Below are 15,222 nucleotides of genomic sequence, written 5' to 3' on the forward strand. Positions count from 1 at the left end.
TACCTTCAAATGAGTAGCTGCAGCGTGCCCTTCTTTAGAGGTTTCATTTCCTCAAAATCTGGTATTTCAGGCCTGCAGTATGATGTGGTAAAAAGCAAACTGGAAAAAAACCAAGCTTGTTTTGGATATTTAAGTTTTTTTTTTTACTCATAGCTTCATCAAAGGAGTGAACAAAAGAGAAAAATCTCTGGAGAGCTTCTTTCCTGCAGACTCTCACCATCCCTTTTGGCAGTAGCAACTGTGCAGGCAAGAAAAATGTGTGACTCCATATTTATTTATTTTAGTTGTGCTCAGAGTTTTACAGGTAGCATCTTCCCTTTAGACCTTCTCAACAGAAATATAAAAAAGTTTGAAGCCACTTCCCCATTTACCCACTCATCTCCAATAATCAACTGAAGTGAAAGGCAGAAACATCTTTTGTTAAAAGAAAGAGTGGTGAGTTTGTGAAGGCTTATCCCAGTCTAGAGCTGGGCTTCCTGCTATGGCACAGATCTATCAGTTTGTAACTTAGAAAACCCAGTCCCCAGAGTCCTGTAACTCCCATCTACTCAACAGGAAACAAATCTCTTCTCTAGCAGTGACAGGGACATTCCCGGTAGCTGACGCTGTGCAAGGGAAACACTTCCTGCAGCTTGGGTGAGCTGGACCTTCTTCAGAAACTCTGGGTACCCAATCTGTCTTCATGGGATGGAGAGGAGGCAGGGAACAAACTCTTCAAGGCAGAACAGACTCTTCAAGTAAGTACTGCACGTCCTGGTAGACATGCCTGTCTTAGCAGACTGCTGTGGCATGAGGCACTTCGGTCATGGCTGTAGAGAACTGTCCCAGCTCTGTCAATAGAACCACAGGTAAATTTGTTCTCTTTCCTGTGAGAAGTCCCTGAGTTGCAGACCTAAAGGATCTTCCCCCCAAACACACCTCAGTGTCACTAGATCACTGAAAAAAGGAGCCGATCCATGTCAGTAGCCTGCAGGGAAGCCACCTTTCCGGGAATCGGAGGCTGCAGCCCATCCTTCATCTGTTCTGAGAATGGCCTGCACAACCGCACCGCTGCTCACCCACGTGGTATCGTGTTTTCTCTTCTTTAGTTGTTCTTCTATACCCTGGAATGCAGAAGTGAGTGAGGACAACAGGAGAGAAACTGCACATGTGCCATAGTCTGTCACCTGCATCCTCCATGACTACCCAAGCATTCAGTGCCTGTATTTGGTAGGTCTCCTAAAACTCCATGCTGTTCCTCCTCTTGCCTTTGCTTTCTGGGATGCCCTGCTTTTGAAGAGGTGGAATTGAGATGTGGCATTTGTGGTGCTCAGTGTGGGCTATCAATACTATTCCTGGTCACAGAGCATTCTGCCTCAGATACTCATATACCAACAGCCAGAACTGATGGATCCTGTTTGGGAATGGGGGAAAACACAGGACTTAGAGAGAGCAGGGCATCCTCCCTGGTGCAGGCAGATATCTCAGCTGTTACCTTAATAAGAAGTTTATCTACGGAGGATCTTCTGTGTAGTTTGATGAAGAAAACTGCCTTATGAAAGAGCATTTTCCTTAATATAGAGACATGGGATAAGACATGTACAAAGACTGCATCGGTCTCAGGCCTCTGGGATGTACAATTCCTCAGGGTGAATGAAGCTGGCAGCTCAGGCGAGTGGTATGCAGGGCAAGGCAGATCCTGCCATCAGCTCTCAGACTGACAGTGCTGTACAGAGACCTTTACTGTGAAAATATTTTCAAGTTTGTTCTCGGGTCCTTCTGTGCATCCTCCCTTGCTAGCTCTGTACCAGTGTGTCAGGATTCATTGGGAGGTTGCACAATAGGTCAAGAGTTTCCTGAGGGTCACTGGATTTAGACTGCTGGATGGTTCGGGCCCTGATGTGGTTTGCTATTTTGCAAGTCCTTTGAGCCAAACAACATTGCAAGAAGATACATACCCTCAGTTTCAGATGTAGGTGATGCCTGAATGCACTAGGCCTTAAACCCATATAACTGAGACTAAAGGTACACTTTGAACAGCTTATTGTGATCCAGTACTCACGGTGCCAGCTTCAATACCGCTCACCTATGAACATTTGGCAAAGCTCCATGATTTTCCACAAGTACATGCCTTCCCAGCACTAGGAATCCAGCACCATACAAGAAGTTCATGCACACCCCAGACTCTAGCTAGACAAACCTCCTCTATTTGCTGCTCAAGCTCCGTGATATTGGGAAACAGCTGATCATGAATTCTGGGCTCTTCCACTGCTTTCTTCACATCATAACCAAACCAGAGGGAATTGATGATCACCTATGAGAAGCAAAAAGCCTTAACATTAGTTACTTGTCTTCAAAGAGGCCTGACCCTTGTAGCAACGTAGGCAGAGATGTCTGAAGGATGTTCACCAGAGCACATAAAGAGCGTAATTCCTGGTTCCTGCTGCTTTCAGCAGTCCCTCTCTTGGCTAAGCAAAACACAGGTACATTGCAGCAAGTCAGCTTGTATATGCTTAGGAGGATTCCCACACAAGAAGACTGAGTTACTAAAATTAACATAGTAAAAGGATCAGATCTTCAAGCTATTGTAGCTGGATTTATGCTGCTATGATTAAGCTCGTGCTAGCTTAGACACACAGCAGTCACCTCAGCAAACATACAGCTACAGCTTTCCACTACTGTACAATCAGTTTCTTTAAACCTGCCTCATCTCTACATGCTTAAATTGCAGGTTGGAGCTGCTGGCAAGTGAAAATAGCCTCAGGATCAAGGGCTTAGAAAGCTGCTTGTAGCAGTTTTTATGGAGACTTCTCTACCTCAGCCAGAAAGCAAGATCTAGCCTGGTACTCTGAACTGCTGTGTGTGCTGGCACAGGAGACAGCTTTCTCCTGCAATCACTTTTGGTCTAGCTGGGTCTTTGAGTGGCTGCCACAGCAGCTCATAGAGAGCCTGCCTGTCAGATGGCCTGACGCCATGCCTGGCCTAAGTTCTTATTTAGCTTCTCTGTGTGACTTTCATCCAAAGTTTAGGATGTTGGATGGGAATGGCTCTAAACTAGATAAGGAGACTAATTCATGGAGATCTAGAGAACAGAAGTCAAAGCTAAACTGAAGTCACAAATCTTCTGCAAGTGGTCAGAACAACTTGCCAAAGGAAAAGACCTGGAGTCACTGAAGGAAGTAATTTAATAAGAGACCCTTTGTAGCTCTGGCAGGAGTTGGCATTGGAGGTCTGGCCCTCAGAAGGCCAGGCAGGAACTGCCCTTTCAGGCCCCCGGCCCACAGCAGGGAGCCACAGCTATGGTCACGTCACAGGTGAAGACTTGAGCCCCTTACCCCAAACACTGCCTCTCCCCCACCTTGTTTTGCCTCAGCCTTGTCCCCCGTTTGCCCGTATCATCACATACCAGTGCTGTTGCTGTGGTTATTTTTGTTCCTCCAGAAGCACCAACCACCATCCTGACCTTTTTCATTTTATCCACCAAGATGGAAGGGCACATAGAGGACATCGGCTGTTTACCTGTTGGGGACACAGATGCAACAGAGGCTCAGCTTTCCACCTGCAGCTTACAAACTGCCAGCTCCTGCTCCATGCCTAAACCCAGAGCCTCAGTATCCACTTTCCTGACTCAGCTCACATGTCTTGTTCAGCCCTCAAGGATCCCACTATCCCCTGTACCCATCTCCTTGCTCCTGCAATGCAAAGCTTAACCCTGGTCCTTCACACAGAGGTGCCTTCCTCCACAGTCCTGTCCCAGCTAGGGCTGTCTGTGATACAGCTGCCTCCCGTACACCGTGGGACTTCCCTTCCTGTCTTTTCACTTCCCTGTCGGTCGCCAAAGCGTGGGGTAACAGGAGGGTAGCAGAATCCCAGCCTGCTTTAGCAGCAATGAGATGGGTCTGCAGGAAGCAGAGGTGGAGCTTGGGTTAGGTACGTGAACTGGATCTATCCAAAGCTGCCCTACAGCTCCCAAGGAAGCACAGGGAGAGGGCTGGACAGTGCCATCTAACACTCTGCAGTCACCTCCTGCTGCTGCCTCCCTCTTAAATCAGTTCAAAGAAATCTTTTGCAATCCCAAGTCATTTCATTTCACATGTACTGAGCTCCCTGGGAAAGGATTTCTGGTTGTTGGAAGGAGGCATACACAAGAGTTTTTCTTTAGACAGTCTCTCCTCCCTTCAGGGTGCACCAGGGGAGGCTGGTTATGTATTTTGACAGGGATGCCGAGTGACTCACTTTCATCCCTGTCCTCTGCAGAAAGCCCCAGATCTGTGCCTGATGGCAGACATGCTGCAGCCTACCTTGCAGACACCACAGAGTTAGTATGCAAGATATAGCCAAAAGACTGAGCCAGGAAGGTAGTTTACAGCTACCTGGTGCTATGAAATTTGCTGGAGAAGGAGGGATCCCAAATCCATTAATTATGTAAGGTGAGCTGAAGTCATCCATCTCATCATTAAATATGATTCCAGTCACGTTGGATCGTACATCAGAGCCAAAGCTAGACAAAACAAGTTGGCGCAGACATGTCAAAACCAGAGCAAATCCAGGAAGAGCTTCAGGTGAATTACTGCAATGTGAAACCTGGGATTTGATTGGAGTAAATCTCCACTCCCTCCTGTTGTAAAGGACAATCTGTCACCCCTTGGGGAAAGGAAGCAGTTGATACCGTGAGTACACAGCTACACAAAGAGGAAAGGCAGCCCAGAGGCCTGGTGTATAGCTCCCCTGCAAGGACCCCAAGGCGAAAAACAGCACAGCAGCTAAATATAACTAATTCCCCTTCCAGCTGGGCAGTACTGCACTCCGTTCAGAGGCAGCATAGCTCAAAGGCTGGCACATTTGGGAATGACTGGGGTTTTGCTTAGATGTGTCAAGCTGGAGACATTTTCTATGGACAAAAAGAACCTTCGCCCCCCAGCTTCAGGCCGTACGTGTGGAACACAGCTCTTCCTGACAGCACTCGGAGCCAAACGCTGCACTTCCAGGCCAGCTGTATTAGCTCAAATTCCTTCCAGATGCCTGGGAAATCAGAGCCGGCAGCGATACCACTGCTTATGAGAAGATCCAGATGCAGTGAATGTTTTCTTAGTGGGTGAACCCAACATGAGAGAGGACACATCTTGTCCTCTGACCCAACCACACAGGCCTCAGTGTTAAGAACTGACCTGCAAGCTCAGCAGGAGAAGCGCCCATCAACAGTGCTACCCATCACTACCCCACTAGAGAGATGACAGTTCGGTGATGTTTTATACCAACCACAGAACCACCACTAGGAAGATGGCAAAGGCCTACACGGAAGTAATGTCTGAGCTCATACTATTGGTTGATGGTGCTGGTGGCGGACACAGCACTGCCATCATCAGCCACAATGGAGAGGTGGGATGTACCGGCATTATCTCCAGTGTAATATACTGGCTCATAGTAGTCAACTGGATGGGAGGTGTTGTCTGTGATTTTCTTCCGGAGACTATCCGCAAAGAACTCGGACGTCACGTTTCTGATCGCCTGTCAGAGAAATCCAATGCAGTTACTCAGCAGATTAAGTTTAAGAGACATGTAGTTATGAGGCTGATATCCAATACTTCAGACCACAGAAGAGTGGCAAATCCCAGCAGTGAGGCTATAGTTTTCCAGCAGGGGCTTTCCTCCTTCTTGAAAGATGGACATTGTACCAAAAAGCATTTTAAGCAGTCACAGAAGCAGCTGTTACAATGCACCCCTTTGTGTAGGAAGTTAATCAGCATCCATTATTGTAGATCTATGGAAAGCTGTCCTCAACACTGCTGTAAGGTGTAGGCAAGCAGTGTTACACTTGCTTCAGAGATGAGAGGAGAGGGATCGGGTTGAGAGGACTAGATCAAGGCAAGCTCTGATCATTGCTCTGTAAGTTGCAAATTTGTGTCCATCAGGCTGGGCTGAGCTCAGATCCTGCTGCTTTTGGAGAGTCACAGAAGTAAAAGCACAAAGTGTGAAGTTGGGAAAAGCAGGGTTCCTGCCTCACCCCTTCCCATCCGTTGGTCCATTTACTATAGGCAGGACTGTGGTTAGAGAGCCACAAGGATGCTGGGAATGTCATCTAATGAATAAGGCTTCAAACACTATGAAAACAGGGAGGGTTAGCCCTAAATATACTCAAACGCTCCTGTTGAATTGAGGATTTTGCTTTTCCTTATAGCAGGAAGATTTCCTCCATTTATATCCCTCACAGCTCAGCCATGAGTCACATAGGACTTCACGTTCTGATTCAGAGATATTTCAGTGCCTGTCAATAGCAGGTGGCACAGAGCATCTCTGAAAAAGTTTAGTCACCCAAAAACTTTAAGCCACGTTCCAGTCAACCTTGGTGTTGCAGAAAGAAAAGGCTTTTGCCAGGTACCTCAGTGATGTTGACAATTTTTGGATCTCCCAGTAAAGTCCTCTTGGCGTAGGCAAAGCGAAAGGCCTCCACAATGCGGTGGTAAGTCAGACCTTTCTCCTCCATGGTTTTGATGCTGTCAGCAGAGAAATTATATCCTGGCAACAGAAGACAAACGATTGTGAACACAAAGGAAAGTACACGGTCAATGGACTGCTAATAAACCTGTGTCAAAGGGTATAATCTTGAAGCCCAGTCTCTACAGAGATGCAGTCACTGGACTGTCCTAATCTCCACATGGAGAACACGAGCTCTGGTAGTTTTGAGCACTGTGGGAGTCATCAGCAGGATTTGTACTTGCAGAGACGTTTTCCAAAGAAGCCTCAAGTACAAGTTAGTTTCCACCCATGCAGGTACCAGGGAAGTGCCCCAATCAGGAGCATATTTTTCCTCTCGCACCTATATTTCAAGTAGGAAGGCGACATCCCTGAGTTTACAGCAGAAGAGGAATATTTCCACATCTCTGATCCCTCCTGAGGTCTCAGACTTCTCACCTGCTGGAGGGCTATCAAGAGAGGCCCAGCTCCCAAAACAAAAAAGGCGTTGTCTTTGGAGCTCTCCCAGCTCCTGCTGCCTGTAAGGCACTGCTCAGTGGCACTCTCACCTTTCAGTATGTTGAAAATGAGGGCTAGCACTGGGCCGCTTAGGGGGGCATTAGGCGTGTAGAGGGTAAACTCCCCAAGTGTGATCTGTATGGGGTCTTCAATCACTGTTGCGTTGTAGTCCCGCAGATCATCCAATGTGACAATGCCCCCTGGAAAAGAGATGTGGGTTTATGTGATCTCTGGTGGGAAGAGGAGGTAATACTCCATCACTATGCATCACAGCAAGGACAGGAGGGAACACAGACAAATCCAAAAAGTTGCAAGGTAAAGAAAGCAAAGATGGGTGCACAGGAGATGAATTTATTCCTTGATAGATCTAGCTGAGGCTCACAGCCTAAGCTTGAAGTTGGGCTGATTTACGGCAGCCAAAAGTCTGGTGTTCCACCTTTTTTTTTTTTTTTTAAAAAAAGGACACAAGATCGATTCTCGCCCCCAACCCCCGAATGGGGGGGGGGTTCCCCCTTTTTTTTTTTTTTTTAAAAAAAGGACACCAGCAACGTCAGGTAACAAAACGTCATTAAGAGTCCTGTTTACAGAAGGATGATGCAGCTTTTGGGTGCAGATGCTTTGTGCTGCCCCACAAGCAGAATAATTTGTATGTTCCATTGCCTTTCTTATCAGAAGGGGGAAGACAGTAATTAACCATCACAAATAAAGCCAGTAAATATGAGGTTGACTGAAGCTAGCCAATGCTAGCTAGTAAGGATAGGATACTACCACCATCTAGCGGCATCGAGAGATTAAACAAGCTCAGAGCTTACAGGACCATGTATGTAATGTTTTAGGTAGAAACTTGTTGGATTCAGGCTCTGTAAAGAGCATGTATCTACTAAGCTATATCCAGAAATGCATAGACTTGCTAGACTATATGGTACAGAAATGCACAGTATATACTATCCATTTCTGACTGAGTTTCAAATGCATCCATTAAAGCGCTAATGGCTTCTCTTGGGTGTCCTGTTGCCACAGATCTCAGAGGCGGCATTTCAGGCGGCAGGCTTGACCCGCTTCCAAGGCTTCTGCAGGTCACCAGCTCCTCCCTGGATGCTGAGCCGCAGCAGTCAGGTCACTCATGCTGTTTTGGACAGATGTCCTGTTTCTCACCTACACTGCGGATGTCATCGATGATCTGTTTTGCCAGGCTTCCTGTGTAAAAGGCATCTGCTCCTTCACTGGCTATAGTCTCGTATGTGTTGGCTAGTTTAGGCATCTTGATGATATCGCCCTCATGCAGAATTTTCCCTCCTCTGCAGAACACTTCGCTAACAGAGAAAGGAGATTGAGAAGATCAGATCTGAGAGACAAGTTCAAAACTATGTGTACCTGTACCAGCTGACACAGTATTTGAGTGTTCATGCTAGAGGCTTCTTGGAGAGAAGAGAAACTGCCTGAGCCATGCCCCAGGGGTCCTGATATCTTGCACTGGGACATAAAAGTGAACAGTGGTTTCTGACCTGGGATTCCACATTGCTCAGAATTTGCTCAGTGAAGCCTGCAGGAGGGAATGTCGATCTTTTTCACCAAGGCAGGCCGCCCTCCCTACCTGCCCAAGGGGCCAACAACTGCCTCAAGATGCCCAGGAGGGGCCATAGTCCTTGAACTCAAGCAGTTCTGTTCAGAGCACAGACTATGAAGCTATGAGGCTCAAAGCTTCCAGTGAGTCCAGGAGAATGCGTTTCGATCCCTGTTTGTCAGAGCACTTTGAGGTAGACAGTTTCCACTCTAGCTCCCTCATCATGGATCATGAATGTGCTGCTGTGGACCCGCCAGATGGAAGTACAGGAGATAGGCCCAGGCTGTACATCCCAATTGGATTGGAAACCAACCTGCAGCTAGCAGAGATTTTAAGGAAAAGAGAGGATTAAGCATGATCTCCAGTAGGGCTGGACATAGACACCAAGGGTTTGACTGTAAGAGGAAGTAGAGGAGCATTTAAAACCCTTCGTGTTCACAGTCATTGCTGGAAGTGGATGGTCAGAGGCATTGCTCGAGGAAGGCTGACTGCAGAGTAAGAGATGACCCAAATTCTCACTGCCTGACAGCAGATGAGATGTTCAAGGAGACTCTGCAATTGCCCCAAATGCAGGTAAGATTAGTTTAGTGCACTTACAGCATGAGGAAAAGCTGGGGATTCAGAAAATACATTGCCATCTGACAGATTTATCCCAGCATGTACTCTAATTCCACCTTTGCTCAGACAAATGGACTTTAAGAGCAGAATTTATCTCCCTTTAAAGGTCAGGACTGAACATTCCTAAAATTGGCCACATGATTTAGCACCTTCAGGTAGCTGGAATAACAGCAGCAGGTACAGTGAGTACAGTCACTGGAGGGGAGGCACACTCCTCACAGACAATACATTACACGAACACAGAGACTTTTCAGCTAGGATGCAGTTACCCCAAATTTCTCTGCACAGAACAGCAACTGCTCTACCTACCACAGTGAGGGATTGCTTTCAATTGACTCCTCTCTTGATTTGATGGCTGCTGCAAGGCCTTTCCCAACAGGGAATCCTTCTCTTGCCAACTTAATGCTGGGCAGAAACAGGTCTTTCCAGGCCAGTTTGCCATGACGTTTGTGAGCCAGTTCATACCCACGGATTTCTCCTGGAACAGCGATGGACAGTCCTCCTGGAGCAGATAAGGAATGTATTAGTCTTCCACAGCAAGAAGAGAAAGCTATTAATGGAGTAGGAGGTATAGCAGGCTTCTCTGCCAGCCCTGTTTTTAGGCAGGGATTACATATACTATGACCAGCTCAGCTTATGCATACGATGCTAACAGAATTATTCTGTCTGACATTTATGCCTACATATTCTGGACTGTTGAAACAACTTTATCTTGCTGGTAACTCAAGTTTTTGGGTCATTTCCCCTCAGTAGGCTCTGTAGCAGAGAAAAGCTGCTCAGAACACAGAAGCTATCATAGCTGCCTGCAGTTTCCAATCCTTCAGAGGAGAACACACTACAGTAAGAGGACACAGGCTGTGTACATAAGCCAAAAACTTTGTTGCAGCATTGTAACTCAATTGCAATAGATTGATTACTACATTGCACAGTGATGCAGCAGTTTGCTTCAATCCTGTTTTTATTGGCATCTCCCAGAAGTTCAACACACTTCTCAAACCCCCTCCAACGTGCTGTTCCTCCTTGGTTACAGGAGTGACCATGAAGAGAACTAGTTAGTATTTCTTTCTATTTTTGATTAGAAAATACTTCCTTGAAATTACTACTTCTCTGGAGCCCCTGAACCATTAGTTGAAGCCACCACAAAAAGTATTTAGGGAGGACACTTGAACTGACAAGAACTAAGTTGATCCACAAAGATTTATTCAAAGAGGTGGAAAGGAAAGATGGCAGATATGGAACAGGTCATACTCAGGGCTTTGGATTCACCTGCATTTTCATGAAGTGAAAAGCAGAAAGTGCTGAGGTGACCGACTAGTTTGAAGGACATCATTTTTAGCTTCCTTGTCAGGACAGAGTTTGCAGATTGTGTAAAGTAGAGGACATTTCTAGGTGAGAAATCCTGTAGATATGCACAAACCTAACCATAAGAAATGTTCTTAATTCAGAAATGTCAGTAGCAGCTAATGTTGGAGCTATGCGGTCCCCCCAGAGCAGTGAAACAGCCTTTGCCATACCTTTCAGAGAGCGCTGTGTGTCGTTCCCAAACATGTCCTCCGATGCTCTTTTTGGAGCCACCTCTCTTGCATTAATGATTTCCACTTTTCCTTTAACGACAGAGCAAGGAAGATGATGTTGAGTCCAGAGCTAAACACACAGGCATGGTCTCTGCTGAAGAAGTCTGATCAATGTGAGCCAGTTTCTTGGCAATTATTTTGAGGACAGCATGTTCCCCCAGAGGTTGTGAGAGAGTCTTTTACCTTCACTCAGGTAGGATAAATCACCTGCTTTAGATAAACAGTTCTCCAACTGTTCCAGATGTGTATGGCCCTGTCCCTTACCTGTGCTGCTGTAGATGGTAAAGAAGAGGCCCCCTCCAATGCCCATGCTGTGAGCATTCATGAGTCCTACACAAAGCAGAGCTGCAATCGCAGCATCCACTGCTGATCCACCTTGCTGAAGGATGTTCCTGTGCAGCAGAAGAGAAGGCATCGTATGGTGACATGTTACAGTGTCTCAGCTACCTGTGAGCAGTGGAGTCATCTCGTCAGAGCAGCTATGACAGATTCTCTAATGCACATTTGTCCACACCCAGTCTATAGGTTCCTCAGGAATAGGAAGTTTTGAACTTCTGTCACCTTAGAGAATACATCCTAATGGTCTAGGTGCAGACCAGATCAGCCCTCATTAGAGACACATCCAAACTAGCTTGAGAACACCAAGATGTGTCAAAGTATGTTTGGGGACAGGCATCCCAGACATGTTTATTACACATGAGAAATGACAACTCTCTGAGAAAAGCCTGAAATGCAGCACTTGCATCTAGAACTGGAGGACAGCTTGATAAATGGTTTTTAAAAGGAGCTTGAAAAGCATCTCTCTCTGCCTGCTATGTTGTCTTTGAGAAATTGCAGTAACATTGGTCAGGCATGGTAAAAGCCCAGGTTTTATTATGGCCTTCTCTTTCTACAGGGAGATTAGAGATTATCTGTGCTGGGCAACTGCACCTGGACATCGAGGAAACAACAGTTTTGTCTTGCGCAAGAGCTGTCAGAGCTAACAAGAGTCACAGCACAATTAGTGGGTACCTTCCAATTATTGAGCACTGCCCCGCGTCGGTAGCCACAGCCGCCCTCTTATAAGTGTGTGTGTCCCCTGAGTCAGAGCGCAGCCCGAAGAAGAGTCCCAGGAACAAGATGAGCCCGAGCAGGGCTGCAGCCAGGACTCCAGTCACCACATAGTGCTTCTTCATCTTCCTGTGGGAAGAGACAGGATCGTCAACCTTGCTGCTTCTGGGGCACATGGGAACTACGGAGCAGATGATCAGGCACAAGAGCAGTCTTTTCATCTGCCTTCTTTCATATCCACTGCTTCCCCCTCTACCCCCAGCAGCTGACAGTTCTGCACATGAAAGGACCGTTTGGGAAGGAGTGCCCAGGGGTGGTGTGAGCCTTCACAGTTACATCAGGGTCATGTTCTGTTTTGAAGTGAAGTAGAATATCAAGAGAGGAAGGGATGTTCAAGATGTCCGGCTACTGTTACCTTTCAGTGGCAACAAGACAACCAATTGCTCTTTGTGACTTTACACTCTGAGGATTTTAGATGCTTAGCAAGCATTTAAGTTACTGCTCTGCTTGGGAGGACAGGGGCCCAGTGTCAGACTGGATTTGACCTAGTTCCCAAATCAACTCAGCAATACCAGTCAGAGACTTTTTACCAGATTCCCTCCTCCAACACACGCTGGTAGGCCCTTTGCCTCCTTTGTAATGTGATGGAGTCAAGGACTGGATCCTGCCCACGCTCTGGAGGCAGGCTGGCTTTGCCAGGTGAGCAGCCATCTGTGTTGACCTCCTCCTCCCTACTTCATAGACACACGGTGAGTATATAAGTATATAGGACTTCTTCCCATCTTTCCAACCCTTGCTTTTTAGCAGGTTTCCATGAGTTCTGAGCTGTGGGCAGCAAACAGCTTCCTCCTCCCCTGAACCTCTCACAGAAAAGGTCTCCCAAATATTTCCTCACCCAGATTCATATCAAGACCTTTTCTGTGGAGCCTGCTGCTACCATTTCTCTATGCCCCTGCCACCTCTGTGCAGAACAACCGTTCTAACAACTCCAAAGCTTTTACCAGCTTCCCCTTTACCCATTACTGCCATCCTATTTGCAGAGTGATCTTCAGTGAGCGCCCCAGGGACTCCTGGAAGCCCTTTGGTAACAGCTCTGAAGTGTTACAGTACCAGCAATGAAAAGGCCCCAAACCAGCAACTATCACTTGGGTAAGAACCTATCTGATAGCAGGTAGGTAACCTCACACACCAAAAAAGCAGTGGATTCATAGGTGAGAAGGGAAATCCAAGGAGCAGAACATAATTGGTGTTAGTCATGACTCACATCATCTTCAGAGAAAAAAACTGTAAAAAAAAATTAACTTCATATAATCTGCTTTTAAATACCATGTCTGTGAAGGAGCCTCTGTCCAGAAGGTTGTCAATGACCAGTGCAAAACACATCTTAGTCATTAGCAAGCAACCTTGGCCAAAATTATTTGGCACACCCCAGTGTGAGCACAGCACCACCTCCTGTTCAGGGCCCTTGGCCAGAGCACCTTTCCAATGAGCCTGCCACTTCTAGAGGGTGATGGCCAGTGCCATGTCTCCATGTTTCCCAGTCCTGCACACAGCTGCTCTTGGGGTGCACAGGGTTACTGTTCATCTGTGAGCAAGCATAGGACACCAAGAAGCTCTCTGGCAAGCATATTCCAGATACACACCAGGATGAGTCAAGAGCTATTGAGGTGATGGAGAGTCACTGTCACCTTGTTGGGACTGACAATTCATGAAATAGAACTTGAACAGCTACTCTCTGACCCATTTCCTTTCCCATTACAGGATTGTTCCAGCAAAAAAGACCTAAATTCATCATATTGCCTTCAGGGACCAACCTCCCCCTATGTAGTGCAGCTTTGGGTTTTCACCGTGACTACTGTACTTGCACAATAGCCAAGATGCCCTTTACCTTACCAACGCATCTGCCAGCCTCAGAGACAAGCCAATCCATGGCACTGTGCGTGAAGGGTGGATCCACCAACCCCACCCTCTGTGGATGTTCAACAGCCCAAAGTAGAGCAAACTCCAGCAGTCAGAGCAGCACTTGGTGTCTTGCAGCAGCAGCACACGCAGGATTAGGGAGCAGTGAGTGTGCCAGCACTGAGCTAACTAGAGGAAACAGGCCAGGCCAGCCAAACCAAAAAATTTCTCAGAGGGAGGAGATTAGCAAGCACTGCCCCCTCAACCTCACCCCCACTCCTGTTATTTAAATTAGGAGATATATATTTGCTATCCAAGCCCTGTATCTGTGAGTCTCAGTCTAAGCACTAAAGATGTTCATCTCCAAGTAAAGCAGCTCAAACCAGGGTGTAAATCTACTGTATGTGCCGTTCTGTAAACAAATGTCAACCAAGGGCAGTAATAGGTAAATGGATGAAACCTCCTTCCAGGTTCTAGAACCTGATTTACACTCAACTACTTTTAAAAGAGACCAGTGGCGTGTTTGCAGAGCAATGACTGTGCAGGGAAACAGAGAAGCCATTATGTCCCCAACAATAGCTCACACACAGCCTCAGAGTTTAAAGACAGTTTTGTTTGTTGGCAGAGAGAGTTCAGCTTCAGCACTGGCAGTCTCCTCCAGGCTTCACAAGAAATGCCATGGGATCTTTTATCTGTGCCCCAGCTAGGCAGAAGGTACTTTGTTTCATCTGAAGGCTGCTCTATGCTGGGCTGTCCTGCAAGCCTGGAGTGACTCAAGCCCCGTAGCTGGTGTGTTAACCCATAGGCTCCTGGCTGGGGCTGTGCAGTTCTCCTCCACGACTACTTGCCTCACTGCTGGGCTTCTGTAAAGATTTACTGCCTTGTCAGGCAAGTTATTCTGAGAGCAAGAGAGGAGAAGGGGAAACCTCAGGTGGTACCTCTGCTCTCCTCTTTCACCTCCTCTCTGGATTCGGATGACACTCGTGAGCATCTCCTAGACCCATAAGAGCTCCATGCTGAGTGCCCAGCTGCCCAGTAAGTGCACATACCTTGAAAAGGGCCCTCCAGCCCACTTCATAAGCCTCAGGCGCAGCTCCCAGCCTGCCACCAGCCCCCGGGGAGAGGATAAGACACGCATCTGCCCCCAGGGTACGGACAAGCACACAGACTGCCATGAAGAAGAAATACTGATTGCTGGGCACTGCTCCTGCACTGCATTGTGGTACCACATTGCCCTCTGGGCTGGGCCTCTGGCACCCAAGTGGGGCCAGAAGAAGTGAATGCTCTTAATAAAAGTGCATCTGTGCAATCTGTCAGATTGATCCTGTTAGGGAAGAAGCAGATGTACGAGCTAAAGATCTGCAGCTTTCTCTTCTGCAACAGTACAGAGAGCAAACTCAGCTAAGAATAATCCTCTCTACCTTAACCGCCAGCTGAACTCCCATAAGCTCTGTCGTGGTTTAATCTCAGTCAGCAATTAAGCACCACGCAGCCGCTCGCTCACTCCCCCCGGTGGGATGGGGGAGAGAATCGGAAGGGTAAAAGTGAGAAAAACTCGTGGGTTGA

General features: G+C 47.2%; 1 protein-coding gene across 1 annotated transcript; it reads right to left on the reverse strand.

Moving 5' to 3' along the window:
* Positions 1 to 713: 713 nt before the first annotated feature.
* Positions 714 to 13,686, reverse strand: GGT1 (gamma-glutamyltransferase 1). The gene is made up of 14 exons (XM_009279980.2): positions 13,646 to 13,686; positions 11,719 to 11,886; positions 10,972 to 11,099; positions 10,648 to 10,737; positions 9,443 to 9,635; positions 8,107 to 8,264; positions 7,002 to 7,151; positions 6,359 to 6,495; positions 5,300 to 5,487; positions 4,353 to 4,480; positions 3,386 to 3,498; positions 2,180 to 2,293; positions 919 to 1,103; positions 714 to 830 (listed from the first exon to the last, which is right to left on the reverse strand). Exons 2-13 carry the CDS (start codon positions 11,880 to 11,882, stop codon positions 960 to 962), a joined length of 1,707 nt encoding a protein of 568 aa, XP_009278255.1. The 5' UTR covers positions 11,883 to 11,886; positions 13,646 to 13,686; the 3' UTR covers positions 714 to 830; positions 919 to 959.
* Between the last annotated feature and the right edge of the window lie 1,536 nt (positions 13,687 to 15,222).

The sequence above is a fragment of the Aptenodytes forsteri genome, unplaced genomic scaffold (genome assembly GCF_000699145.1).
Source record: "Aptenodytes forsteri isolate BGI_AS27 unplaced genomic scaffold, ASM69914v1 Scaffold323, whole genome shotgun sequence".
Lineage (NCBI taxonomy): Eukaryota > Metazoa > Chordata > Aves > Sphenisciformes > Spheniscidae > Aptenodytes > Aptenodytes forsteri.

Bases quoted from the DNA above. Each gene is read 5' to 3' on its own strand.
- GGT1 (XM_009279980.2), bottom strand. From the start codon at position 11,882: ATGAAGAAGCACTATGTGGTGACTGGAGTCCTGGCTGCAGCCCTGCTC. The intron at 9,636-10,647 runs GTATGGCAAAGG...TATCTGCTCCAG, and splicing joins CACACAGCGCTCTCTGAAAG to GAGGACTGTCCATCGCTGTT. The intron at 4,481-5,299 runs GTATGAGCTCAG...TGTTTTGTCTAG, and splicing joins ACCAGCACCATCAACCAATA to CTTTGGCTCTGATGTACGAT.